The following is a 27,038-nucleotide window of genomic DNA, read 5'->3' on the forward strand; positions in this document are numbered from 1 at the left end:
TCGGTAGTGGACACAGGTTTGGCTTGACGTTTTGCCCTTGAGAAAGGCACTTTACACAGATTTACTCGGTGCACTAGGTACCGTTAGACAGGTCCAGAAAAACTGGACCTAAAAATATCAGTGACCGGATGTTGGACCAATTCGAAAATGAACAGATTGTATTAGCAGGCCTTCACATGTTCTGGGGCTTACAGTTCCAAGAGAATAACAAGACATACATTTTGTAAGTAGAGCAGAGTGATAGTCATTTTTACAAAGATTCTACGGTCAAACTTGGTCTGAAACAGAGGCTATTGTTTTCATGAACTTCAAGATAGGATCTTATAATGCCAATGGACGTCGGATACTCCACCCAACAGGATCCTCTGTTACAGTAGCAAAATGGACCATGCTTTAAGTATTGACCATTTTTAAGTTTTCACAGACAATTAGGTCCAAGTTCAGGTTAGGACGTGGACCTGAACTGTGCCTGTACCTTAATTTTTGTATCAGAAATCTACCCCTACAGTTCACCCATGTGTACATTTGCAAAATTGACAGTTGGGCAGATAAAATGCAGTGAAAAGAGATCTAGAGAGAATGGCTCCACCTTCCATTATAGTACCCTAGACATAGTGGATAACAACTAACTGCCCGTACAGCCTCAAAAAGGCTTTGAAACTACATGTACAGTCAAACCTGTCTATAGCGGCCACTCAAGGGACTGGAGAAATGTGGCCACTATAGACAGGTGGCCACTATAGAGAAAATGTTGATCAATTGACCACGTGCAATAATGCACTTGGTTTCAGTACCAACTGATCTTTCTCACCAAGTCACATTGTCTCGTCGTTGAATTTCAAGACGATCGACTCGATCGTCTTGAAATTCAACTGACCCTGCCAACGTCAAATCTACCGAAAATGAATGATATTGCCATGCGTAATGTTGGTTAATTCGCCAAAATGACCCTGTCGGGAACTCACCGGACCAGAAATGGTGTGGCCGTGGCCGCGTTGGAGAGGTGGCCGCTATAGACTATTTCTTAATGCTTAGGTCAATGGGAAAAATCCAAGGGACTGAGAAAAAGTGACCGCAATGGCCAGGTGGTCGCTATGCAAATGTGGCCGCTTATACAGGTTTGACTGTGTATGTACCTTTACCTTTTTGAGGCCTATTAGATATCATACTGTGAGATTAATTTCAACCCCTTAGTTTATGAATTGCGTATCAAATTTTCTTGTAGCCTGGACACAGTTTAAGTATTGATTTACTACTTAACATAAAGTAGTGACATTTAGAAACTAATTGGACGCTGCTAGCAAGAGTCGGAAATTATATTGCCTCTAATATAAGTTTAAGGGCATTCAACCCATAAATTTCTTTCTTACACAAAAGCACTCCTATGATAATTTTCTATGATAATTAGGTTATAGTTAGCTCTTACTCTTTGAATTGTCCTTGTGAAAATGATATTTCAAGGAAAATACTGTATTTTCCTGTCACAGTGAAAAATCCTTTGGGCCTTCCAAAATATTAGTGAAAAAAGGCAAGGTTCATCACAAAAACATGATTTAAGAGGACTTATACTTCTCCCATTTTCATCTAATAGTATGTTCATTTATGTCCAAGAACTTACATACAGACTATATATGTATTACAAGGATAAAGAAGGCCATTTTTCCTGTAGCTGTTTTGGAACATGTCAAATATGAATATATGCTATAATCATGGAACTTTACTTGTTGAAACATGTCCATGAAGTTTCAGAAATTTGAATGTTCTCTCCAATATCTTCTGCAGAACAAACCGTGAGACAGTCGGACGACATCTGGTTCATCAATTTCTACTCCCCACGATGTTCCCACTGTCACGACCTCGCTCCTGCTGTGAGTAGCAAAGGCCAGAATATAGATAGGGGGATATTTGATAGCCATATGGGATGTCAATGAAGGTTAGACATCAAGGTAATGATATACATTGCATGCAACTGGATATATTTTTGGAAATGATCAAATCTTTCAGGTAACATCCACTACACTTGGTAAATGAGAAAAGACAGTTAATACTTCCTGAAACACCTGATTGTTTCCAAAATCTATGCTGTAGCTGGATACATTTACATGTATTGTACGATACCATATGTTGCAAGAAAAGAGTTACCCAAGCAACTGGATAGATAAATGGTCAGATATTTCAGTTATGCATCCACTATCTTTTGTCAGTAAATGAGAAAAGACAGTGAATGCTACCTGAAACATCTGGCCATTTCCAAAGTCTATCCAGTTGCTTAAGTAACTGTTATCTTGAACATATGGTATCTTGAAGTATCAAGGAGATCTTGGTCAGCCTCCTACAGTCAGTGAATGAGTAATTCTTCTGAAAGTTGTCACACAAAATTTGTATTTCGTAGCTTCGTTAGTTTTATTGAGTAATTGTTTTTATCTAATACTTATAAGACTATTTCTGATTTGTAGAAAATCCCATTATGTATGTGTGGAAAAAAACACTAGAGATAATATGTTAGTTTACTGTAAGAAATAATATTTAAGTTGCATTATCCTGACTGCCCAGAAACTTCTAAGAAAAGCCTTGATTTTAGCCACATTATACATGTATTTTCTGGTAACTGATGACCAGTTTCTATAATGCCTTCAACAGTGTTTTGTCACATGACAAGTTATGGCCAATTAGCACTTTTGCTGTTACAGTAGTAATTTCATCAATCATGTGATAATTGAGAGCCAATCAGCTCAGTGAATGCAATTTATCTTGGCTTTTGATAAGTAATGGCCAATCAGAACTATGATGGCTGTAGTAAATTTTTGCCATTTGACAAATACCTTCAAAATAACTTCTTATCACTGAACAAGTGATGGCCAATCAATCAGCAACATGGCTGCAATAAGTTCTTGTCCCAAGTGATAAATGCTGACCATGTTTGCAGAGTAGGTCATGAAAACATTTCCAATAACTGGTGGGGAACAACTATCAAAAATTCAGCACCAGGGACAGGGTATTCATTTTATTGATAATAATTCTCCATGTTAAAGCTGTCCCCACTACCCATCCCTTCACTGGTATGGAAATTTCCTGGTGATGGACACAAAAGTTGATACCATTTCTCAAAAAAGAGGAACCTTATGACATAGATATGAACATATATTATATAAATTGACTTTGACCTAATTTAGATTCATAGTCAGCTTGACGTTTGAGCTATTCTTCCTGTTATCTATATGGACTGATATAACAAAAAATGCAGACTAGGTCGACTTATAAAACATATTCCAATTAGGGAATAGCTATCACCATTTTAGCACCAAGGGCAGCTTATGGTATAGACAGGACTGTCTATATTTTTGATATTTTTTTCATTCTACTCATGTTGTTATTAATTTGTGTTGATAAATATGTCATTTTAATCTTACAAAAATACATTTTCATAAATTTCAGTTCATAAAGTTAAGATTTTTGGGTGGAATTTGTGTCCACCCCAAGAAGCATATTTCCATCCCAGGATGGATGGATGGACTGGCCTTGAAGACAGCCTCTTTTATGGATGAGACAAATTACGATCGCTCACAAACCATGAAGAAGTAGTCGTCCGTATATCTTATTACCTGTGTAATGCTCTTCCTGGATCCTACTGGTGTAAACCTTTTATATCGATAAGCCCACAAAAGGGAAGGAGTTTAAGTATGGACTTCCTGATGAGGCCCCATTAATCATGTTCTAACTGCTTTGTCAGGGGGAGAATGGATGATGCCAGTCTTCATTATCTCTTATCAAGACGAAGGGATACATGTGGTAAACGTTTTAGCTATGGGTAGCTATGAACCTTTAGCAAGGTGTAAGAATTCTTCACATAAGGGGAACATACTTTTTTTAGTACTTTTCGCCCTCTTCTTGTTTTTACATTTAAAACAAAAAAGGTCAATGACCTGGACCAGACAGCTGTTTCCATGGTTACAAGAGGTGTAGCAGACACCCTCTGGTGTTCAATTACATCATGTAGCAAGTGGCAGGACAGAGCTGGAAGAGCTGGTCAACATATATATAAAATGTTTGAATAAGAATAAACAATGTAGTAGTTTATTCGGCAAAACCCTGTGAAGGTAGACATTTTATATTTTGCTAGGAAATGTAGCCCTTCTATATCTAGTTGCAAATTAAATCAGATAATCAGATTGATCAGTGTACTTTGTTTCACACCTTTAACAATGTATAATTAGAAAGTCATTAATTTATTCAGGATATCAAAATCAATGGAGTTGCTTCCAACCATAAAATGAAATCAGCATACTTGGTCACCTCAGTGGATTTCAGATATTGATGTTTGACTACATGTATGCCACTGACCGTTAATTCCCCCGGTGTCCTGATTTCGATTGATGCTGGAAGTAAGAGTTCCTTTTAAAGCCATTTTTAATCTTTTTGTCTACAATATCAAAGCATCCATTTGATATATGGCATTTGGGTGCCACAATTGGCTGTATGGGACTCTGGTGTGGTGGTTTGGTTGGGCCAATGCAAGTTACATGAAGGTGCAAGTAGATAACAAAAATACTGATTTCACCTGTATGTCACTAATAGGCCTTGAGTAAGTTCATTCATAGTGACTGTTAATGCAGCCGAACTAACTCATCTACATAATATTGTAGATCTTGCCAACACTAGTTTTTAGAAATCCTCTTAATACCAATCACCATCCATTTCCACATTTACTTGTATATCTCCTCTGTTTATACCTTACACTTGCAATTAGCTCTTAGGCAGGAATTTGATAACTGGTTTTTACATTCAAAATAAAAGTCTAGCAGCTTGCTACATGTAGATGTACTGTAGATGAACTGCATAAAAAAATTATGTAGTAAGCTGAATTGCACTGTTCACAAAAGTAAGACAATTTGTACATGAGTCGTCAACAAACATCTAAGACAACTACATTAGCTCCAAAAATCACCTTTAATAGAATTTATTCAAATCTACTAACTGTAGTTCTTATTGAAAATAAACTTTTTCCTCTATTCATTGAAATATTTCTTCCTTTCTTTGCTTAGTGGAGGGAGGTAGGTCGGGAGCTTGTGAACGTGATCAGGATTGGAGCTGTGAACTGTCAGGAGGACTGGATCCTGTGCCGACACCAGGGAATCAACCGTTACCCCTCCCTTATCCTTTACTCTGGCAGTACCACGAGGGTAGGTGGTCCTATTTCCTCACTTAAGCACTGACAAATTCATATTCCTCATATGTGTTTTGACAAACTGACTATTAATCAGGTTTGTAGCCAGCCTGAAATCATTTTCAGTCCCCTTGATTTTAATGGGAATCCTATCGAGCACCGAAGGCATGGCGTGACGTTCGTGTCATTTCTAGGGGGTCTGGGTCCCAGAAAATTTTTAAATCCAGACCCTCTGAAACACTATTTCCTGCATTTTGCTTGTAGACTAAGCTGTTCAATGGCACCTCTTTTGGTGAAGAAGAACACATGGGTTTCAGTTTTTTTTATATATTTACATATCAATTTTGTCTGTCCCAGGGGACGGAATGGGGAAAACGTTTTTCAGTCCCCAGCTGCAAAATTCCGTCAAAGGACTGAAGGACAGGTGCTGGCTACAACCCTGCTATTAATAAACCCATACAGTCCTACATTTTCACCATTACCAATGAATTGATGTCTAAGTTCTAACACAATCATTGTGATTTACAATATGTTGTGCTATGCAAATATTGTATTGTGTGTATGTGTTATGTGTGTATCCAGTGCCTCCCTTAAAAGTTTATGATGGGAGCTTACCCTGGTAAAAGAATACAGAAATTAATTAAAATTAAATTATGCGCCACAATCATCTATTCTTAATGAAATATTCTGCTTACAAGGTCAACAGTACATGCACACTATCATTATTACAGTCATCTTTAACTACAAAGTACTACATGTGTAAGAAGATTGGTGTACACTATGATTAAGGCGGCAATAGACCTTGAAAATATTGATTGACATAGTCTTTACGCATCAAACATGTCTTAAAATAGACCTTCTTCACTTCAAATTTGCGGTCAATATCTCGTGTCACTACTAGACTGCAGATTTCATTTTGAGGTTAATGAAAATAAATGATTAATTGCATCTGTTCTTGCTGCAATATTTATTTCATTAATGTGTTCTTTAGTGTTATGTGCTTTTACATTATAAAGAAAGCAGCCAAAAGCAACACAAATGTTGGTTGTAATAGCTGGAAATATAATTTGAATTGCCATTCAGTATCATGTATTGGAAAAGGTGCGTTGTAAAGTATTAGGGCAACTTTTAAAACCCTTTTTTTTTTTGCAACTTAAGTTTTAAACACATGCACAGTCAGAGAGTCAGCCAATTTCCTTACAGACTTTTGGCTGCTTTCATCAATTTTGAAAAAGCTTTTGCTTGTAAATGTGTTTCCAACATGAACCTATTCAACATTAACCTACATGTATATGTTTTGTATTCTAACAATTCAGTTTCCCTTATATAAGATATAGTATTTGTTAACTTCATCTCTATGATTCCTTCCCTACCCTAGCCTGAGCGCTACACGGATGAGAAGACCACGAAAAAGATGGTGAAGTTTGCCCTGAAGCAAGTCACTGCCTCCGTCACTGACCTCTGGGCAGGTAAGGGCCAACCTGTTACAGCTACAATCATGGTGATGTAGGAACTCACTGACACTTACGCTCCCAGAATATCATCAAAGCACTGGGGTGACAGGGCTCAAAATGCATGTTTGGCCAACTTACACTGGACCATAGCATGCATATCCGACACAGGATACAGTAGAATCCGTTTGATTGCACTCCCCATTTGCCAGCACATTTTGTGCAGTTATCCGAATGGTGCAACAAAGTTATTCAGCTGGACCACATCACTATGGGACTTTGGGATTGAAATTAACAGAAGTGTGCCTTTGCCTGAATTTCAATTAACTGGCTTCTGCTGTATCATTGTGATCATGCATGTGTAGAGCAAAAAATAATACCTCCATTTTTCATGGAGGTAACAAACGCAATAAACTATTAATCTTAAATCTCTGCTTCTTTTTTGTTAAATACAAAATTGCGTGTTGGCATAAATTTTACATGCAGTTTTAAAGATATTCATGGAAATACATAGTAGTCATCGGTACTTAGTAGTGATAGGTATAATAAGAAAAACCCTTGCAAACAGTTGATTTCTTTTTTTTATTAAAAATACATGTCATTGTGTGAGTGTGTGTAAGCAATTTTTACTGTTAGTTAGCAGTGCAAGTCTGATCTGAAAATTTTTGCACTGCTACAATTTTATGTGTACAAACTTGCATATACACGTATTTCAAGCCCTGAGTATCATCCAGACTGATTGCTTGCCCTTTTGGACCAGTCAGGTCGCTCCCAAGATGTGGCAAATCAGCCCCAGCCAACTACAAATGGCAGCTTTGTAGTAAAGATACACTTTTTATGTGCCTGTCAAATGGAAAATTGGAAGGATGACAGCTAAAAGGTCCAAGCATTCCTGTCATAAGGGGTAATGCAGGTTGGTCAGAGAACTTGCCTGAAATACAAATGTGAGTTTTCTAGTAAAGAAGCACTTTTAAGATGAGTACAAGTTGGAAAATTCTAAGGATGACAGCTAAAAGGTCTGAGTATTCCTGTCATAAGTGGTAATGCAGGTCGGTTAGATGACTTCCCTGAAATACAAATGTCAGTCTTCTAGTAAAGATACACTTTTAAGATGAGTACTAGATGGAAAATTTGAAGGGTGACAGCTAAGAGGTCCAAGCTTTCTCATCATAAGAGGTTAGAATACAGGTCGGTTGGAGAGCCTTTCGGAATTTTGAGTGCTGCGGAGGTGACTGATTGAGAGCTGTTTTAACCTTCCCTGTGACCCTTTGACAGAGAGTCGCTACTGGTTATGGTAATGCAGCTTGCTGAAGGTTATGTCAAGGACACTGAGATCTGGCTTCTATGTCCATATCCAAGATCATCATCATCAGTTGTTGTTGGGGTAACTGGTCTAAATGGCGGCAACTTCTTTGTTGATTCAAGGCCGGATTCAGGCTGCAAAACAAGTCATGCCTTTAGCCAATGCAATCTTTCAGACTGCTTTAGCATCCATATCCAAGAAGATAAGGGTCTCATCATCATTGTAATCAGTTGTTGGGGAAAATGGTCAAAATGGCAGCAACTTTTCAGTTGATTCAAGGCCTGATGTCAGGCTGCAAAACAGGTCATTCCTTTAGCCGATGCAATCTTAACAGACTGCTTTGGCATCCATATCCAAGAAGATAAGGGTCTCATCATCATTGTCATCAGTTTTGGGGACCAATACTGGTAGTCTGAATAACATCAACTTCCCTGTCCTTGGTACTGAAATAACTGCAGCAGTGCTGCAAATGCTTTTTTTTAAGTTTGGGGTAAGAAGAAAATAAATGTCCACAGCAGTTATGGTAAGTTCATTATATTAAGTAATAAGTAGCACCTTACTAGTAGTCACATACTGTGCAGTAATCATGGAAACACTGGAGATTTTAAGTTTGTGGTAATGTGATCACCACTAAACAGTGAACCCAAAACCACAGGAAAAATTTTAAAATTACAATGGATATCAAATTCAAGTCCAATCTTCAATTAAGCTTAGGAAAACAGTTGGGGCTTAAATGTACCAGGAACTACTTTCAGAAAAGCATGATACATGATTTTTCATTATAATATTTTGATGAAGAGTATCAAAACAAACTTCAATAGCTTGGGGTGGAAAAGCAGTGTAGTCAAGGAGGATTTGCAATCTGGTGAAGATTGAAATCACTTAAGCTTTATTTTCTGGAGAGTGGGGACTATATACAGGTCATGTTGTAAAGCCTGCATGACCCATTTCTAGTATGAAAATAACAGTCCTTGAAAAGTCAAATGGGTTTTAGTTATTTCTTAATTCTTTGCCCCTAGCTATTCTTAGAGGTGATGTCCTGGATTCACAAGTGGATTTATAAAATTCCCATCTACAGTTCATTTAGTTCAATTATCTGATTGAGGCATCATGATTAATTCACGGGATCAGGAAATTGATTGACAACTACTGGCATTAGCACAACTGTTGAGATGCAGATATTGGTAATTTCTTTTTCTTTACTCAAAAAGGTAAGCATCATTGAAACTTATGTATGATAATCAATGATCAGGGCTCGAAATACACTTTTCAGTCAACTTGCACCAGTGCAAGTTAAGCCAAAGGTAACTTGCACCAAAAGAAACTTACTTGCACAACCCAAAATAGTGAACTGTTAACCCTTTATTCTTCTTCTGAAAATTTGCAAATATATGGGGATACATAAAGACCACATGTTTGGATATTTGTTTTCCAAAGCGTATTTTATTTTGGATTTCAAATTGTACAACAAATGTGAATTTAGGCTTAATTTAAGACAATTCAATGTCTACAACTTGATAAGATCAATAGATTTCTTCTGGACTCTTCGAGTGACTTCCATCACTATTCTTAACCATCGCTAGAACAACTCAATACAAACACATATAACTGGAAAATCCAGTACTGTTGATCATATCAAAGTCACTAAATTGTATGCAAAATGTATTTACTCATATGCAAATCAAGGTAAGATAACACCATAGGAATTATTAGCATTATAGAGATGGAATTGTCTTCAAATTTTGTTTACATGTACCTGGATGTCTAACCAAGTTTAGAAATAACAAATTTAGGCTATGTTTTTATTCAGTGTTGTTTTCTTTTACCTTTCAATGGCAGACAATATTCTTGGCGTGTGTAAGCTTTTTCTAAAGTCAGGTATTAGTGGATAAAAGTAACTTGCACTGGTGCAAGTTTGGTCCAAACTTACTTGCACCACACCAATTTTACATGCACAAACTTGCATATGCATGTGGTATTTCGAGCCCTGATGATGCCAACAACTTGTAAGAAAGTTGATGAAGGTTAGACATTTAGGTACGTCATCAAGTACTAAATGTGACTGACAAAGACAGTCATCTTTCAGTCACTGACAAAAGATAGTAGATGCATTTGAAATATTTAACCATTACCAATACTTTGCGTACACACATTTATCATAGGGCAGAATCTATCCAGATGTTTCTTAATGAATAGCTGTTATCTGATATAAGAATGGAGATTTTTTCCACTACCCTGTACTGTACTTATTAGTTATCTGTATTTAGTTTTTGCATTTTTGCATTTAAAACATTCAACTATTTCCAATAATTTGCGTACACACATTTATCACAGGGCAGAATCTATCCAGGTGCTTCTTAATGAATAGCTGTTATCTTATATAAGAATGGAGATTTTTTTCCACTACCCTGTACTGTACTTATGAGTTATGTGTATTTAGTTCATTTGTATGCATTAGACATCATCTCTTTGAAGACAAATTTATTCTTTGCCGGAAACTGCTACATCTTTTTCATAACAACAAATCAAAGCATTGATCACTTAAATCTATACCATGATGTATCATTTAAACCATGGATATTCCACTCTTATATACATACTATTAGTTACTGGTTGTTCCAAGACTTTTGCCATCATTCAAAGGATATGTAAACAAACTTGACAGTATTAGTATTAAAATTTGTGCTAGGGGATAAAAGGCTAACAATCTACCTTGCCTATTTGTATGTTACAGAGGGAGATTGTCCATTTCATCTGTCAATCATGATGTACTGTAAATGCATTTAAGTTCGTGGGGATTTAATTTTGCGGTAGCAGGAAAAAGGACTTTTCACGGTGGTTTTAAGTTCGCGATAGCACCATGCACTCTAGTCTCTTACTGCCATGGAAAAATGTTTGCGGTGGTTTTAAAGTGTGGCGGCCACCGCGTAAACCGCGAACATTAAACCACAGCGAAAGTTTCTGCATGTACAGTACTAGATAAGTGTTGTAGATTAAGAAATTAGAATTCTTCTTCAGACTTGTAATGAACAGGAAAAGGTTGGATTTTATATCAAGGAAGTGGGAAAATTGATCATGGACACTGTTCTTCCTCGCCCCGAGGCCTTAAAGCACCCATTAAAGAAAACCGAGATTGCTCAGTAATTGTGCCGTTTATCACATCCGGTAAAAGAAACACTTGATCCAATAACACTGGCAGTAAAAATGGGAAATTTGCGTTCGGCGCTGGTAGCTAGTTTATTGATCCATAGGGGGGAAATGCCAGCACTCTTTACGGCATTGAAGATGTAATTAAGGCAACCTATTTGGTAGTAAAATTGCGGTGATTCCTTTCTGTTTCAAGAACTGTTTTGGTTTTAATCCCAACGCTGTATCTACAATCTGTTCCAAAATTTGCTTGCTTGGACGGAAAAAATATCTAACCCCATCCGTCCCTAAAGTCTGAATTTCGTTACATGAAATTGATAGAAATGTGATTTAATTTGTAAGTGTAGAATGGCAGATTTAGCAACAAAATTAACAACACAAGCCCCCAAATGATTTATACAGTAATGGAAAAGAATTTAAAGCTGGAGACAGCACAATTTTATCTTTGAAATTCTTTTCTTGTGTGTGTGTGACACTGTTTAATTTGGCATTATTAGTATAGTATACACTTGGGATTGAACAAATGATTATGGCAATTATGGTAAAATTATGACAGCACATACATGTACATGTACTAAAAGTTCAATTATTCTTTTCTTTTGAATTGCTTATTGGATTATAAATCTGAGTGGTAGAATTGAAGAGACTTGTTGGTTATCTAAAAATTTGCATTTGTTAGTCTGATGTAGTCCTTTTTGTAGTTTTGGTATACAGTAAATGCATTTAAGTTCGCTGGGATTTAATTTTGCGGTAGCGGGAAAAAATGACTTTTCGAGGTGGTTTTAAGTTTGTGGCAGCACCATGCACTGTAGTCTCTTAGTGCCATGGAAAAATGTTCGAAGTGGTTTAAAGTTCGCGGTGAAGCAGCCACTGCGAAAACCGCGAACATTAAACCACCGCAAAGTTTCTGCATTTACAGTATCCTACAGAACTCCTTTTATTTTGATACAGTATGCCTGCATCTATCCCTGCATCTCTCTGTAACATCTGACATTCACTTGAAATGTTGAATTATATATTCACTACATTGCCAAAACATATATGTATCACATTGTCCCCTGAGGATTTCAGTTCTCCCCAGTTGTGTCGTCCATGATTCCTTTCTGTTTGAAGTGCTGATTGGGCATTAATCTTGTGTTTGAAGTTTTCCTTTGCTGTTTTTGCTGTGTCAGATGTCGTCCAATGCATTGTCTCCATGCTTTAACCTCCAAATGACTTCTTTTAAAGCATTCAATGACTTGCATCTTGTCATTTGCCATATCTCTCATTTGACATTCAGTAGACATGTTTTCTTGACTGTAACACATTTGTCCGTCTTTCTGTATTTGTTTTTTTACTAAAATTAGCCATTATTTAGTCACAAAAATTCACTTCGGCTTGCTCAGGTCTTGACTCTTACTTTCAGACATAAAACACTAGTTCACCTTTATCCATGGGTTAACCTATATCCGTTGGTTTTAAACACTGTTATTTGCGATATCAAGTCGACGGATGGTAGTTTCAAGCTGCAATATTTAGATATTGCAGTTTGAAATATTGCAGTTTGAAACCACTGTCCATTGACTTGATAACCCTAAATACCCTGCATGCTTTTTTATGAAAATAAGGAATATAGGTTACCTCACAGATAAAGGTTAACTAGTGTTATCAAAGATACAGATTTCATCTTTGAAGTTCTATAAAGAGGGAAAAGTCAATTTGTCCCAGTTGCATTCATTTTCTTTGAAGTGGTGATTGGGTTTTTAATCTTTCTTTTTAAAGGTTTCTTTTGGCATGATTTTCTGTGTCAGAAGTCATCCAATACACATGTCCTTTATCTTCCCACATTATACATACAGTATTCATACATCTTGCCAAGTACCATATCTCTCTGAGACATCTGACATTCACTACACTTATTATATATTCAGAGAAGGGACAAAATGCATTCTGTATAGTCAGCAAAGGAAGTTGTGTTCAATGCAGTTCTCCCCAGTTGTATAGTCCCTGTATTATTCTAAATTTAGGTAAAGGTGGTCCCATAGCAACTTTTAGGCCATAACTTATACATAGAGAGATTGGGTAATGTGGCTGTTATCTGCTCTGTCTAGTAGGGGTGGGTACCGTTTTAGAAAATTCAGGTACAGGTACGGTCCAAGTCCAGTGGAATAGGTCCAGGTCCGGTTCTTATTGGTCCAATGTCCGGTCCACTGAATTTTTTCAGGTCTGTTTTTTTTCCTCCAACAAGGAAAGACGGTATTGACTGGAACACCCTAGTCCATGTCCACCCCTAGTGTCTACATTGTGGGGTACAGTATTGGAAGAGGGAGCCTATACCTCTCCTTCCACTATCCTTCCACCACCTTTTTTTACCTCCCCAACCAACAAGTCAGGTACCCATTTTTACACCTGAGTAAAGTGAGGAAAGTTGTGTAAAGTGCCGTTGCTTAGGGCACATGGATGGTAGCATGTCCAGGGCCAAAAACCCAACAGTTACCCTAACAGAACGCTACAAAGGTGGCCACATACATTTGTAGTCCCTTCTTAGATTTTTCACAGTCATGTATAATTGTACCTTATTTGTCGACGAATGCTTGTTGAATGCGTAAAGTAGTCTTTCCTTCAAGGTTCAAAAGCTTAAAGCCGTCTTACAGCATAATAGGACACTTGTAAGATAGCATCCAAATTTCCCTTGAGTTTAGCCTTCTTTTCTAACTTACTAATTGGGTCGCCTTGCGCCTCCTAAGGAGCTATCTGATTAAGATTCTTACCAAATTACCATCTTAAATGGGTAACGTCTTTGCTGTAATAAGTTGTCTCCCAGGGGAGAAGATGCTACAAAAGCCTGGAAGGTATGTTGTTATCTTGCCAAGGAAAATGCTGTTAATGCAGATTGGAATGAATTTATAGTAAAGTGATAAACATCTCGTGTTGTGCCTCTACTGAATGTAGGGTACGGTTAGGATGTATTGCACAGTATAGAAATTTGCATGGCATCCAAATATGTCAAGAGATACAAAATGGACTGTTTTGATGTGTCTTTACAAAAGGGTTTTCACCAACTTTATTCTTCATTTTTCTTTTTCACTCATTGTATGGGAGCCTGTGCTGTTAATTTTCATTGCTAAACAGTCACTGCAAGCTTACGTAAATATGTCTTCATCTATTTCATAGTACAAAGTTCAGATACTAAGTAGTTGGACAGAAGGGGTCATTTGCTTTGTAAAGCTTATCCCAAATACTGTTAGCGAGAAAGTGTGACGGAAGTCGGCTATGCAAGCAAAATTGTATATGGCACAGCACGTTAGAAGCAGGTCTATATGGGGGTGCTTGGATCTAGAATAGGATTATTGGTGAAAAGACAGATGAGGTAATTTAGCCAAAAGTTGGGTGAATTTTCATCCCAAAAAATATTATCTATCAGAAAATAACTCCTTTCTGGAGTGGAATACCCTTTAAAGTCTTACAACTGCCAATTATCTATTAAACATTGTACTATACTGTGTAGTCTTAGTATTGCTTCAAAGTCTTTAGAATGTAGTCCTGCTATGGGCAGATAGCAGAATCTAATGAAGAAAACTCAAGGTTTTAACTCAAACACCATGCAAGGTAGACTGTGCTTAAACCATCTTCCAGATTATCAAAATATTCAAATGAGATATGTACCAGTTACATTAAGGTGATAGGTGCATTCCTAACATGGGACAAGAAAGAAACCCAGAAAAGTCAAATATCTGAACTTAGAACCAATTGGTTTGACCCATATCAGCACCAACCTTAGAGCCTGTCTAGCCTTTTCTATAGGGGGTGGGATTTGATGCATAAGTCCTTCTGATTATCTAGAAAGGTCGTCTAAAAGGTGTTTGGCACCGATCGATACTCGGGTAATCAGGCAGGGCCTCCTCTATTTATAAGCGGGATTAGTTCGCGGGAAAGTGGCGGCCATTAAAACTTGTGTATAAGTGATGGATGTGAAGTTTGATTGAGGTACAGGCCAGTAAGCATAGCTCTTACATGTACTGTACATGTACATTGAACAACTTGTCATATGTAAGCCTTACACATCTCAGTGTTACTGTAAACTTGTGTATGATTGGTGGATGGAAAGTTTGATTGAGGTACAGGCCAGTAAGCATAGCTCTTACATGTACTGTACATTGAACAACTTGTCATATGTAAGCCTTACATATCTCAGTGTTACTGTAAACTTGTGTATGATTGGTGGATGGAAAGTTTGATTGAGGTACAGGCCAGTAAGCATAGCTCTTACATGTACTGTACATGTACATTGAACAACTTGTCATATGTAAGCCCTACATATCTCAGTGTTACTGCAAACTTGTGTATGATTGGTGGATGGGAAGTTTGATTGAGTTACAGGCCAATAAGCATCGCTCTTACATGTACTGTACATTGAACAACTTGTCATATGTAAGCCCTACACATCTCAGTTTTACTGTAAACTTGTGTATGATTGGTGGATGGGAAGTTTGATTGAGTTACAGGCCAATAAGCATCGCTCTTACAATGTCATATGGAAGCCCTACACATCTCAGTGTTACTGTAAACTTGTGTATGATTGGTGGATGGGAAGTTTGATTGAGGTACAGGCCAATAGGCATCACTCTTACTTACTGTACATTGAACAACTTGTCATATGTAAGCCCTACACATCTCAGTGTTACTGTAAAAGTTGAAATTTTTGCCGTGGCTTTATGTTACTTATTTCCGACTGGCTGTCCATAAAGGTGTTGGTCTTTCCAATATGTGACTGTTGCAGTCACTATTATTGTTTCAATCGCAAACTTAAAACCACCACAAACAGATCATAATTTCTTCTTACCGACAAATTTCATTGCTGCAAACTTAGAGCCATTTACGGTACAGCTATTGATATAGATATAGAGGGAGAGGCATCAAATAAATCCCAGAAGCATTTTGGATTGTGGTTCTGAATCCCTAAGCAGTAGACGTAAAGTGATAAATGATAAATGGTGCAATTATACAACAATCTCAGCAACTTGTCACTGATTCTCCAATATTGAGATAGACAAGGTCACCTTAGTTTGTAGGTCAACCTAGGACATGAAGCGTTGTTACCTTCGTGGAAAATGGAATATGGAGGTGTGGCTTTTTGGTGCCTTTTGTCTGCGTGTGTGTGTGTGTGTGTGTGCGTGCGTGTGTGTGTGTGTGTTTGTGTGCGAGCAAGTTTTCTTTGTTCAACTCTATTGTTTCAGTAATACTTATCACTATAGAGTTTTGGCCAGCCTAAAAAAAATTACAAAAAAAAAAAAAAGATAATCCCTACCTACCAACCAAGGAGCTTTTATCAGCCGGAGGATAAAAGCTCCTTGCTACCAACCCTAATAATTCTGGACTCAAACAGGAAAGACACTTTTTTTTCCTAGGCCTTACATAATTCTACAGTCTTCAAAATGTCAGACCGTATGAAAGCTGACAAAGACAAGGTAAGGGTGTCAAGGCTATGACACCTCCATGGGGAAATAATCTGGGTGTGCTATTAAGATCTAGGACGCATCCTTCTTAAATTGCCTTCCCTTAGGTCACAATTTGCGTGTTTCAGACATACAGTATTGTGACACTTTGGAAGACAGTGCACATGTATTAGGTGTTCGTGTTTTACCATTCCCCTGTGAGAGACTCAAGGACAGTGAAAAATAGCAATTTTTAAATTGTCAAAGGTTAGAATTGCAGGGATGTCACTGTAGCTCAACTGGTAGCAGCCTCACAGTTGAGCTCTTGGTTCTAATTACTTGGTGACCCAATTCAATCCTGGGTAGTGCCTCTAGGGGCCTCAGTCATGCTAAACCTTGCAAACAAGAATCAGGCAAGTTGCATACCACAGACCTGATACAATAGAGTTGCGAGTAGTCAAAATCATGTTCATCTGCAAACGGGTTTGAGCTAAATTCAGCACACAAACACCCCGGTGTCAAACACAGTGGGGCTGCATCTGTCTTTCTGAAGCAATATGAATTAGGGGTCCTGTATTCAAGGAAGTGCCTCAAACACTTCAAAGTGGAAGGGAAAACGGGTTTGAGCTAAATTCAGCACACAAAAATTCTCCCTGTAGAAATATACCTGAAGCAGCAAAAAAACTTGCTGCCCTACATTGAATGTGTCACAAGCCATTAAAGGGATGTTAAAGGGAGATAACAGTAAGATTTTAAAAACGGTCAGATACTTCAGGTAGCTTCCAGTACCTTTTGCCAAGTACTGAGCAAAATCTGTAGTGCAAAAGGTATTTATCCAAGAGCTATATGAATTTGAATTGATGAATTTTGTGAATGAGGCATGTTTCAGACAGTTCAGAAAGTAAGAAACTTAGGCGTCCTCATTTGACATCTGTATACTTAAGGTTGCGAACATCAGACAAATCTTAGCTGTAGGCACCATCCAGGTGTACTTGAAGATGTGTAAAGATGCAGATATAAGGAGAAGAAGAATTACAGCTCTAGAGCTTTGGAGGGTGCCGGTATTTTATCATGATTAAGAAGGGATCTGTGAAGTTGCCTCAGTGTGGTGTCTTTAGATGGAACCCACACAATGTACTTAGGCCGTTAGGGTACAGTTTCATCCATGTCTAATGTAGTGTATAGTGTGACTAAAAGGAACACGTAGAACAGATCATTGCGTCATGGCATCGTGCACCAAATGACAGAGTGGCAAAGCTAGTGGACTAGAGATCTGAAAGGATTTGATTCACAACATTCTTGTCTAGACATTGTGTCTTTTGGAAAGGCACTTTAGGCCACAGCAAGTAATTTTTATGGCTGACATCAGCGCGCGCATTAATTTTTGCCTGATTTAAGAAAATAAAACAGATTTTTTTTATTCTGCAGGGATGGCCAACATTACGATAAAGTACCAAAATGAGCAAATATGTTATGTTGTAGCCCAATAATTGTACTTGTAGAAGTGACACTTGCGAGGTACCCAGGACTGCAGTTGCAGAAATGAAACTTATTGGATAGTTGTAAAAGTGACATCAATATGGAAGCCATGAGTGTGGTTACCACCTTTGTTGGTGATGCCAGTCTGCCACACTAGTGTCACTTTTACCACACCAGTACATGTCTTGAATACTGGAATTAATGCCTTGTTGGCTTTGATATCATGTTTTGTCCCTTTAATTCTTATTACAACATTCATCACAACTTAAAGGTGCCTATTTTTGGAAATGTAGCCATCTTGTTTTTTTCACCAATCTTGTCATTTTTTAGCCCTATCGCACTATTTTTTCAGTCTGCAGAGGATGACACCCATAAAATTTACTTGCTGTGGCTTTACACAAGTTTCTTTACTCCACCTAATTTTGCAAATGGATACCTGACTTAGGTTGTCATGGTAAAAGAGGAGAGGGATGGACCTTCAAATGCTTGCCCTGTCAGAACCTATGTCTTCAAAAAAGCCAGGGGAGTAGTTTTACCTTTTACTCACTCACTCACTCACTCACGGCCCGTAACCTCAGTGGTCGTAGGGGCTTTACATTGTAGTGAAAAGCCCGTATTGCACACAAACTGAGAGTGAATTTGATATCATGATCATCATCATTATCTGGTCTTGATAGTTGCACAGATGAGTATGTTGTATGTGCATATTATATGTTTGACAGGTATATGGACTCTGGATAAATTTGCTTTAAAGTTCATAATGTCTTACTGAAAGAGTTATTCTGGAGCAGGATTCAACGAATTTTTTTTTTCAAGGAATGTGAAATCCTCTTTTATGATTATGATTTTGCACATAAAATTCATGACTTGGTAACCAGAGGATCAAACTTTGCAGAATGAGTGAAACTTCTTTCCTGGACTAAAAGTAGAGCTAAACCAAACTTTGCTCAGTGCAAAGTTGTAAAAAAAACCTCCAATCTTATGGACTTACCCCACCCTTTATCCTATATTCTAACTTAATATTTTGCCAATAGGTTTGCTTTTGGAACAGCCTTATCACACATAGTGGCTTTCAGCATAGCCTGGAATACATGTAGATATACTTTATTCATCAGCACCTCGGGTACAGTTTGAAGACAGTGAAGTTGTAAAAAATGCTGATCTTGTGGAGATGAAATGTATGATACATTGTATGCCTTCCCTTTATCCTAAGTTTCATCTTGCCAGCAGCTTCCTTTTGGGACATCCTTATCATCAAAAATTACATTTGTAGCTCTTAGCATAACCTTCTGGGATGGACACTTATTCATTGGAAGCGATGTAGAGAACATATTTCTGGATCACTGGAGCTCATTCAAAGAGTTGATAACTTCAAATATCTTGGTTCCTACATCATGTGTGGCAAGAAAAGCCTTTGAAACTAGAAAAGCTCTAGCATGGGAAGCAACAAATCTAGATATCTAACATATTCTTAATAAATGGAAAGTCCAAGTTTTCTTCACCCTTGTGGAACCGATTCTGCTCTTTGATGCAGAAACTTAGATGCTTGCACGTTAACTCCCAAATGGATTAGATGGGGCTTATACAAAAATAAGGCAAAGAACATCTTTTGGACATAACATGCTACTCTCTAAACAATTTATAGAAGTCTCCCACTGTTCTCTCAAAAGCTCACCCACTATCAAGTTAAAATTTGTTAAGCCAAGCAATAAATGCTTTAATAGGTAGTCTCATCCGCTCTCTTGTGAAAACCAAGTGGCTGAGTGTAAAATCTATTTCAGAAGTTTTGACTTTAATTTATACTTAAGATAGAGATATTGGCATAGAGTGTGAAAAATTAATGCTTGTCAGGGCTATGCCTATATGTGGAGTAAAATATGTACTAGCTTGGTCCCAACTGATACAGGTCAATAGATGATGATAATGATGGTTCATGTGTATGCCAGATACCATTCAAAGACAGTGAAGACCATTTGCAGTTCAAGACAATCTCAGCAACTTTTTCTTATATCCTGCTTTTAGAAGTTCAAATTTCTCTGACGAAATTTTCAAGGTCTTAAGCACTGTTCCCTCCAGGATGTGCATTGCTCCTAGAAAATTCACCAAGGGCATTAACACTACCTAAAAATTCCAGAGTAGTGATATGAGCATTTCAAGTGCTTCAGGCCATACAAACTAAGCTCTCCACTTCTCTCCCTGGATGGTATTAGGATCCAGGGGTCAGTACTGATGTATCAGATACCATTTCCTGAGAGGAGGCTTTCTTACATATGCATTCATAATCACACCTCAGTGTGCAAACTAGGGACTTATGAATGTCAGTACAGCGGAAAAGGGGTTGAATTTACAAGCTAATATTCCATCCCTAAGGCCAAGCACTGGAAAGCTTTTCATCAGGAAGATTTGGGCAGGAAGTCGCTCATACGCATCCTCTTGATTTTCATAGCACGTTCTTTATTTCTAGTTCTTTCATTAGATTTTCTATAGCTGTAAGGTATAAAGAGACCAGGTCTACATCTCATATTTATGTGCTGAATGTTGGGTAAAAAACTGTTTGGTCTAGTTGGACCGGTCAAAAAAAATCAGTGGACTGGATATTGGAACAATTAAAAAATGAGTGAGTATACCGGCAGGCGCTCAGGTGTTTAGGGCTTACAGGTCCAAGAAAAAAAATCGGGCGTAGGACTAGTAATGGGGAGTTGATAGTCATTTTTACCTTCCGCAGGCTGAAACATTTTTTGTAGGTGCCAGACAAAAAAAAAAAAATGGTTTAAGTTTTATGCATGCATCTATAAAGCTTTTATACGTACATCTCAGTGTAAAGCCTACATGTATATTCCCTAGGATTTATCAAAGCATAAGGTAGAGCCAGATCTCCCAGGATTTTGACACTGCCTAGAGCTTAACACTCCATTTTCATTATAATAGAGCCCATTCTGACATGCATGTCCCTGTGCTTCGCATGAAAAACTGGCAAGGAAATCTGTTGCAATTCCCTAGAGGCTTTGTTCTTTGGAACGTATTTGAACTAGAACGTATTTGAACTTAGGAACAAGCTTTTAGGGAACTCCAGAATCAGCAATGTGTAAATTGGAATGGTCATGCCAGGCTATAACACAACTCTATTGTTAACAGTTTTCAATTTTGAGGATCAGTCCCAGCATTAGGCACAGTACTTTCCTTGGTGCTGAAAGTTGTGTTGTGGTTTTCTTACAACAAATTATAGCAACACTTTTGATTAATGTGAGCTAAGGCTTGTAAACATATTGAGTAAACCATGCTTTGGTTGGATTAAAAGGAAAATGGTAGTCCCATAGCCTTTTTGAGACAGTGGTGACAGTGGGTTGTTATCAACTGTTGCTAGAACACAGTATTGGAAGGTGGAGCCCATCCCTCTCTTTCCACCACCTTTTTCCTCCCCAACCGAAGTAGGTACATTTTTACACCTGGGTAGAATGACGAAAGTCTTGTAAAGTGACTTTCCTAAGGGCACAAGATTGGTACCATGAGAGGATTCGAACCCAGGATCACTTGGTTCTGATCCAAATACCCTACAGTTAAGTCACACGACCACACCCTCAAAAATTAGAAGTTCTTTTTGTGACATTTTTGTACATTGTCAAGTAAATCTTGTCTCCAGATCATTTTGCACTGTACATCCAAAGATTACTCTACAATTCATGCTTAGACCTTACCCTGCAGATGCACTTTACATTCTCTGTAGACAAATCTCGCTGTCTACGAGAGTCATAAATGTCAGCATGATGGAAGGGGAGTTATCGTGCAAAGCCCTGTACATCATACACTCCTTTAGATAAAGTTAGATAACTACGACCTTCAAACAACCTACATGTCAACGACCTTCTCAAAACTAAAGCCAGCAGTCCATTAAATGCTAGATGACTGTATATAGTGATTGCCTGCTAGCTATAAAGTGCTTTTGAAGTTCAGTACTGCCCATAAAAACGTAATGTTATCGGCAATGATAGAAAGCTGTTTTTGGTCGTAAATTTTGTGCAGTTTTCACAGGCAATTTTAAACAGCCTTTTTTTTATTACACAGTAGTTATAAAGTGCTTTTGAAGTTCAGTACAGTCCATGAAAATGAAATGTTATCAGCTTGATAGGACGCTATGTTTGCTTGTAAATTCAGTGCATTTTTCTGGGCTTGAACAGTCTTTTTTATCACACTATAGGGACAAGAGTAACATAAATGGCATTTGCCTCACTTCAGCTGTCAAAGTGAACAAAGTTACTCTGTTCTGCTTTGTAGGATAAATAAGATAGCTCACTTATCTTGTCTACTTTTAAATTCTTTGCATTTTGCTGGTCTTAAATGGTCTTTTTTATTACATTGTTGGCACAGGAGAAACATAGCATTTTACTCACTACAGCTGTCAAAGGGAACAAAGTTACTCTGTTCTGCTTTGTAGGATAAATAAGATAGCTCACTTATCTTGTCAACCTTTAAATTCAGTGCAGTTTGTAGGTCTTAAACAGTCTTTTTTATTACATTGTTGGCACAGGAGAAACATGCCATTTACCTCACTACAGCTGTCAAAGTGAACAAAGTTATTATGTTCTGCATTGTGGAATGAATAAGATAGCTCCCTTATCTTGTCTACTTTTAAATTCTTTGCAGTTTGTAGGTCTTAAATGGTCTTTTTTATTACATTGTTGGCACAGTAGAAACATAGCATTTTACTCACTACAGCTGTCAAAGTGAACAAAGTTATTATGTTCTGCATTGTGGAATGAATAAGATAGCTCCCTTATCTTGTCTACTTTTAAATTCTTTGCAGTTTGTAGGTCTTAAATGGTCTTTTTTATTACATTGTTGGCACAGTAGAAACATAGCATTTTACTCACTACAGCTGTCAAAGTGAACAAAGTTATTATGTTCTGCATTGTGGAATGAATAAGATAGCTCCCTTATCTTGTCAACCTTTAAATTCAGTGCAGTTTGTAGGTCTTAAACAGTCTTTTTATTACATTGTTGGCACAGGAGAAACATGATATTTACCTCACTTCAGCTGTCAAAGGAAACAAAGTCCTTATTCATTGCATTGCAACAAAAATAAGATACGACAACCTATCTTGTCTTGTGAAGACTATCGGCAATATTTGCACTTAAAATGGAGTGAATCACAGTAAGGCCTAGGAAAAAAATGTTGTGTTTCCTGTTTCAGTCCTGAAAGAAATAGGGCCGGTAGGTAGGGATTATCTTTTGTTTGGTAATTTTCATTTTGTAGACTTTGGCCCCAAACCCTAATGTGATACAATACAGTTTAACTTCGTAAAACTAAAATGCACGAGGACTCTTGTGTTTTCTGTGTCAACTTGAATTTTGCACTTAAAACGTTACATTTATCCTTCATTAGATAGGACAAGCAGGTTTTTTACTTCACTACAAAGCAGGCTAAATAAAAATTCTAACTGAAAATTATGTGACTCCAGTGCCCACCCTGAAAAATGAGTTTTTCTATGGTAGGTAGGGAAACAGGAAACAACATTTTTTCCTAGGCCTAACTGTCAGTATGTGTAGATAATTGCCACTTTAGGCATTTTACATCCTAACTTGTAACATTTTGGCATTCTTTCAAATATTGAATCCTTGGATAATACTAGAATATAACTCTTTCTTAACAACTGTGAAATCTTGGCATGCATTCAAGTACATATGTATCAGATGTCCTGAAATGTCAGATCATGAATCTCTTATACTGCCCTATTTGTATATGTCAGGAAATATCAAATTTGTTCTGATAAGTAATATCAAAAAGTCCTGACAATTTTTCTTAATCATCTAGCAGACTTGATGTTACAATGAAGGAATGTTTTTGCTCAACAGTCATGGTACAAAGTATGGGAACAGCTAGACAGTAATACCAGGCTAATCTACCTGACATTCAAAACTACATTTTTTTAAACACTATATTATTGATAACAGTATATGAGTTTGAATATCATCATTTTCGCTTGACATTATGTTCCGATTTAAGTACAGACAAGCTTGAACAATTAACTTGTAAACATGTAATAATCAAAAGATTTCAAAGAATAAGCATTTGGGGGGTGTTCTAGAAATAGACAACTTACCCAAAGACCTCTTGATAATTAGAGTTAGACAAACACTGTTCACATTTTATTGTTAGACAAACACAACTCTCTTGCATTAACAATATGGAGTTTATAAATTGAGGGCATATATTGATGATACATTTCTTTATGTTTTCTGCCATAGGAACTGAATATTGTATATTGTGTAAAATGAAATTCTTTTTCCCAAACCAACTTATTTGTCTGGAGCAACCACTCCTTCCCACCAAACATTTTCCTCACTTTTTGTATGTACAGGATAGAACCTGAGTGTAGTATGTACTTAGATCTATATTATCAGCAAGTAGTCTGATTCAACTTTCTAGCTTTGTCTCACATTTTACACTGTGTTTTTCTTTCAATATTGCATAGCCTAGATGCACTAGAATCTACATTTATTGCTACAGTATTAGAATGATGTTACTAAATAGCTAGTTATCCCATACAGTACTTACGTTTGCCTTGTATTGTACCTGAAACAATTGTTGCACATTAAAACTTTGACTTCTGTGAGTTGTTCACAAGACTAAGTTTGACTGTACCAAGTATCACACACTACTATCTGTTCTAATGACAAATGAGCTAGTCTTCTCCGCATAGGGGGCAAAGAGGGATCAGATGCCCTTAGGCAACTCTAGAGCCGGTGCCAAATACCAGTCAATACTACACATCCATTAGCAGAGCACAAAAATCAATTCACCAGCTGTAGTCTAGAAGTAGAACACTTACAATCAATGTTTCCTAAGTGTAACTTTCTGTTGCACTTTTAGATAAAACTGTGTGTAAGGCCACACAAAATTAGTTTTTTTCTCAGATGTTAAAGAAACTAAGGGGCCCATCATTGAACTTGACCTTCATTTTTCTGACCCCTACCCTCCTCCTAAATATCATCAGGATCCATCCAAGGCTTCTCGAGTTATGCTGTTGACACACTCAGACACACAAACAACAATGGAAAAAATTGAGTGCTAATGTCATAGAATACTAAAGTCAAAACAGAAGATATGAAGAACAAAAATAAATGAATACTGTTTCAGCTATGCCATACTATAATTATTTTTTATGTGTGTTAAGTCATTTGTCCAACCCTCCTGACCACTTAGGTTGGTAATGCTGGCAACTTTTGCGGGGCCAAACTTTTTCTTTATTTGCACGATTACATCAGTTTTGGCGTTCCCAAAGGATGTCATCCATATAATCAAACCAGCATGGCCTAATAGGCTAACGGTAGCCAGTTAGATGCCAAGTCCGACAGAGAAGGATGGCAACACCCAATGGTCAGATTTATCACAGACATGATGAATACGTCTACTTGCCTGGCATAATGATTCCAGCATGTTCTGTGATCCCTTGATCTTTTCCACAGGTTTTCTATGAAAAGGCAGTTAGCGGTATTGCAGGTCGATCGCTGGTCTTAATCACTGTCTATCCATCATACACACTTCTCAAGGACAGTTCTAACATTCTTTGACCTATAGAAGATGCTAGAAAGCTGAAGTTTTTCTCAATGATTGAATCATGATTTTTTGGCAATGATTGGTCAATGGATTGATTGGCTTAATGCTGGATGGTTAGTTAGGAGCTAAACTTCAGAAGAGGCTGGAAATGTGTGATTGGTTCATGGATTGGTTGGCAATGATTGGTATATGGATTGGTTAGCAATGATTGGTCCGTGGAATGATTGGCTTCATGCTGGTTGGTTAGTTTGGAGCTTTACTTCTGAAGAGGCTGTGAGTGTGATTGGTTCATGGATTGGTTGGCAATGATTGGTTCATGGAAATTGGTTCAATGCCAGTTGGTTAGTTTATCTTCAGAAGGGGCAATGGATCTCTGGGAATAGCAGGTTATTCCTCCAGCAGAAATAAAGATATTGATTGATTGATAAATGAGATAACCATTTATATAAAAAGTTCGGTATATTTTTTAGAGTACCATGTACAAAGACTGTTCCTATGTTTAACTTAAACACTATTTTAAGCCTTCTTCTGTTACCTTAAATACTTTTTTAGCATTCTCTACATTATAGATGATATGTTAAAAATTGTGGACTTCTGTATACATTATAGCAGAAAGGTAACATTGTGTTGTTTCTTGTTGTTATTTACAGCTAACTTTGACATGGCCATCCACAACACCGAGACTGCAGACCTGCCTTGGGTCATCACATTCTGCTCTTCTGGGCTGGGTGAGTGTATCAGCAAAACAATGATTTTTAATGTTTTATCATATCAGTGATGATGATAATGATTAGCCTGTCAGTGAGTACCATCCTCAAGGGAAAGTATTGAGCCAGTGGTCACTACAGAGGATGATACACAGGCTGGATGATGATTGTATCAAAGTATTTTCTTAATTTTTGTTGTTGTTGTTTTTCCAGATTGTTTATCAGACACTAGTCAGAAGAAGCTTGCCGCCATGTTGGACCGGTTGGTAAACATCGGTGGTGTGGACTGTGACGTATCAGACGCCATCTGTGAAAGATTAGATGTGGAGTCAGGAACAAGGTTCTACAAGCCTGGACAGGTACAGAAAGGGAAGGGACAACCACTGGGCAGTCTGGACGCACAGGAGGCGGCCATAGAGATCCTTAAACTTATGCCGGACGTCATCACACTGGACAATGACTCTTTTGAGGTAAATCAATCAAACCAAATTATGCAACTGGCACCACTCACTGAGACACAGTTCATCTACAATGTACTTAGAGGAAGAGCAATGGTCCCAGGATAAAACCTTGAGGAACACTGTTAGTTTCATGGTCCAAGGACAAAACCTTGGGGAACACCAGTTACATATAACAATATTTTATACATGACTCTTAAAAAGATCTTAAATCTTAGAATCCTTCAGCAGTTTAATCCTTACCAATAGCCAGAGCTGTTGCCAGCTTGAATTCTTTTTCCTGTCTCTCTCATTGATTTGAAGCCCAGATTTTTCTGGTTAGATATGTCAGTTTAATCCTATGAAAGTATGTATTCAACA

General features: G+C 37.6%; 1 protein-coding gene across 2 annotated transcripts in view; it reads left to right on the plus strand.

The window, feature by feature from the left end:
• The window catches only part of LOC118405379 (dnaJ homolog subfamily C member 10-like), a 90,921-nt gene that overhangs the window by 58,735 nt on the left and 5,148 nt on the right, over positions 1 to 27,038 (plus strand). For both annotated transcript variants that reach the window (XM_035804861.1, XM_035804862.1), the window contains exons 5-9: positions 1,783 to 1,868; positions 5,043 to 5,180; positions 6,543 to 6,633; positions 26,164 to 26,241; positions 26,434 to 26,690. In XM_035804861.1, coding sequence (XP_035660754.1) covers positions 1,783 to 1,868; positions 5,043 to 5,180; positions 6,543 to 6,633; positions 26,164 to 26,241; positions 26,434 to 26,690 — 650 coding nt within the window. The remainder of the gene's footprint in view (positions 1 to 1,782; positions 1,869 to 5,042; positions 5,181 to 6,542; positions 6,634 to 26,163; positions 26,242 to 26,433; positions 26,691 to 27,038) is intronic.

Source organism: Branchiostoma floridae, chromosome 18, assembly GCF_000003815.2.
Source record: "Branchiostoma floridae strain S238N-H82 chromosome 18, Bfl_VNyyK, whole genome shotgun sequence".
NCBI lineage: Eukaryota > Metazoa > Chordata > Leptocardii > Amphioxiformes > Branchiostomatidae > Branchiostoma > Branchiostoma floridae.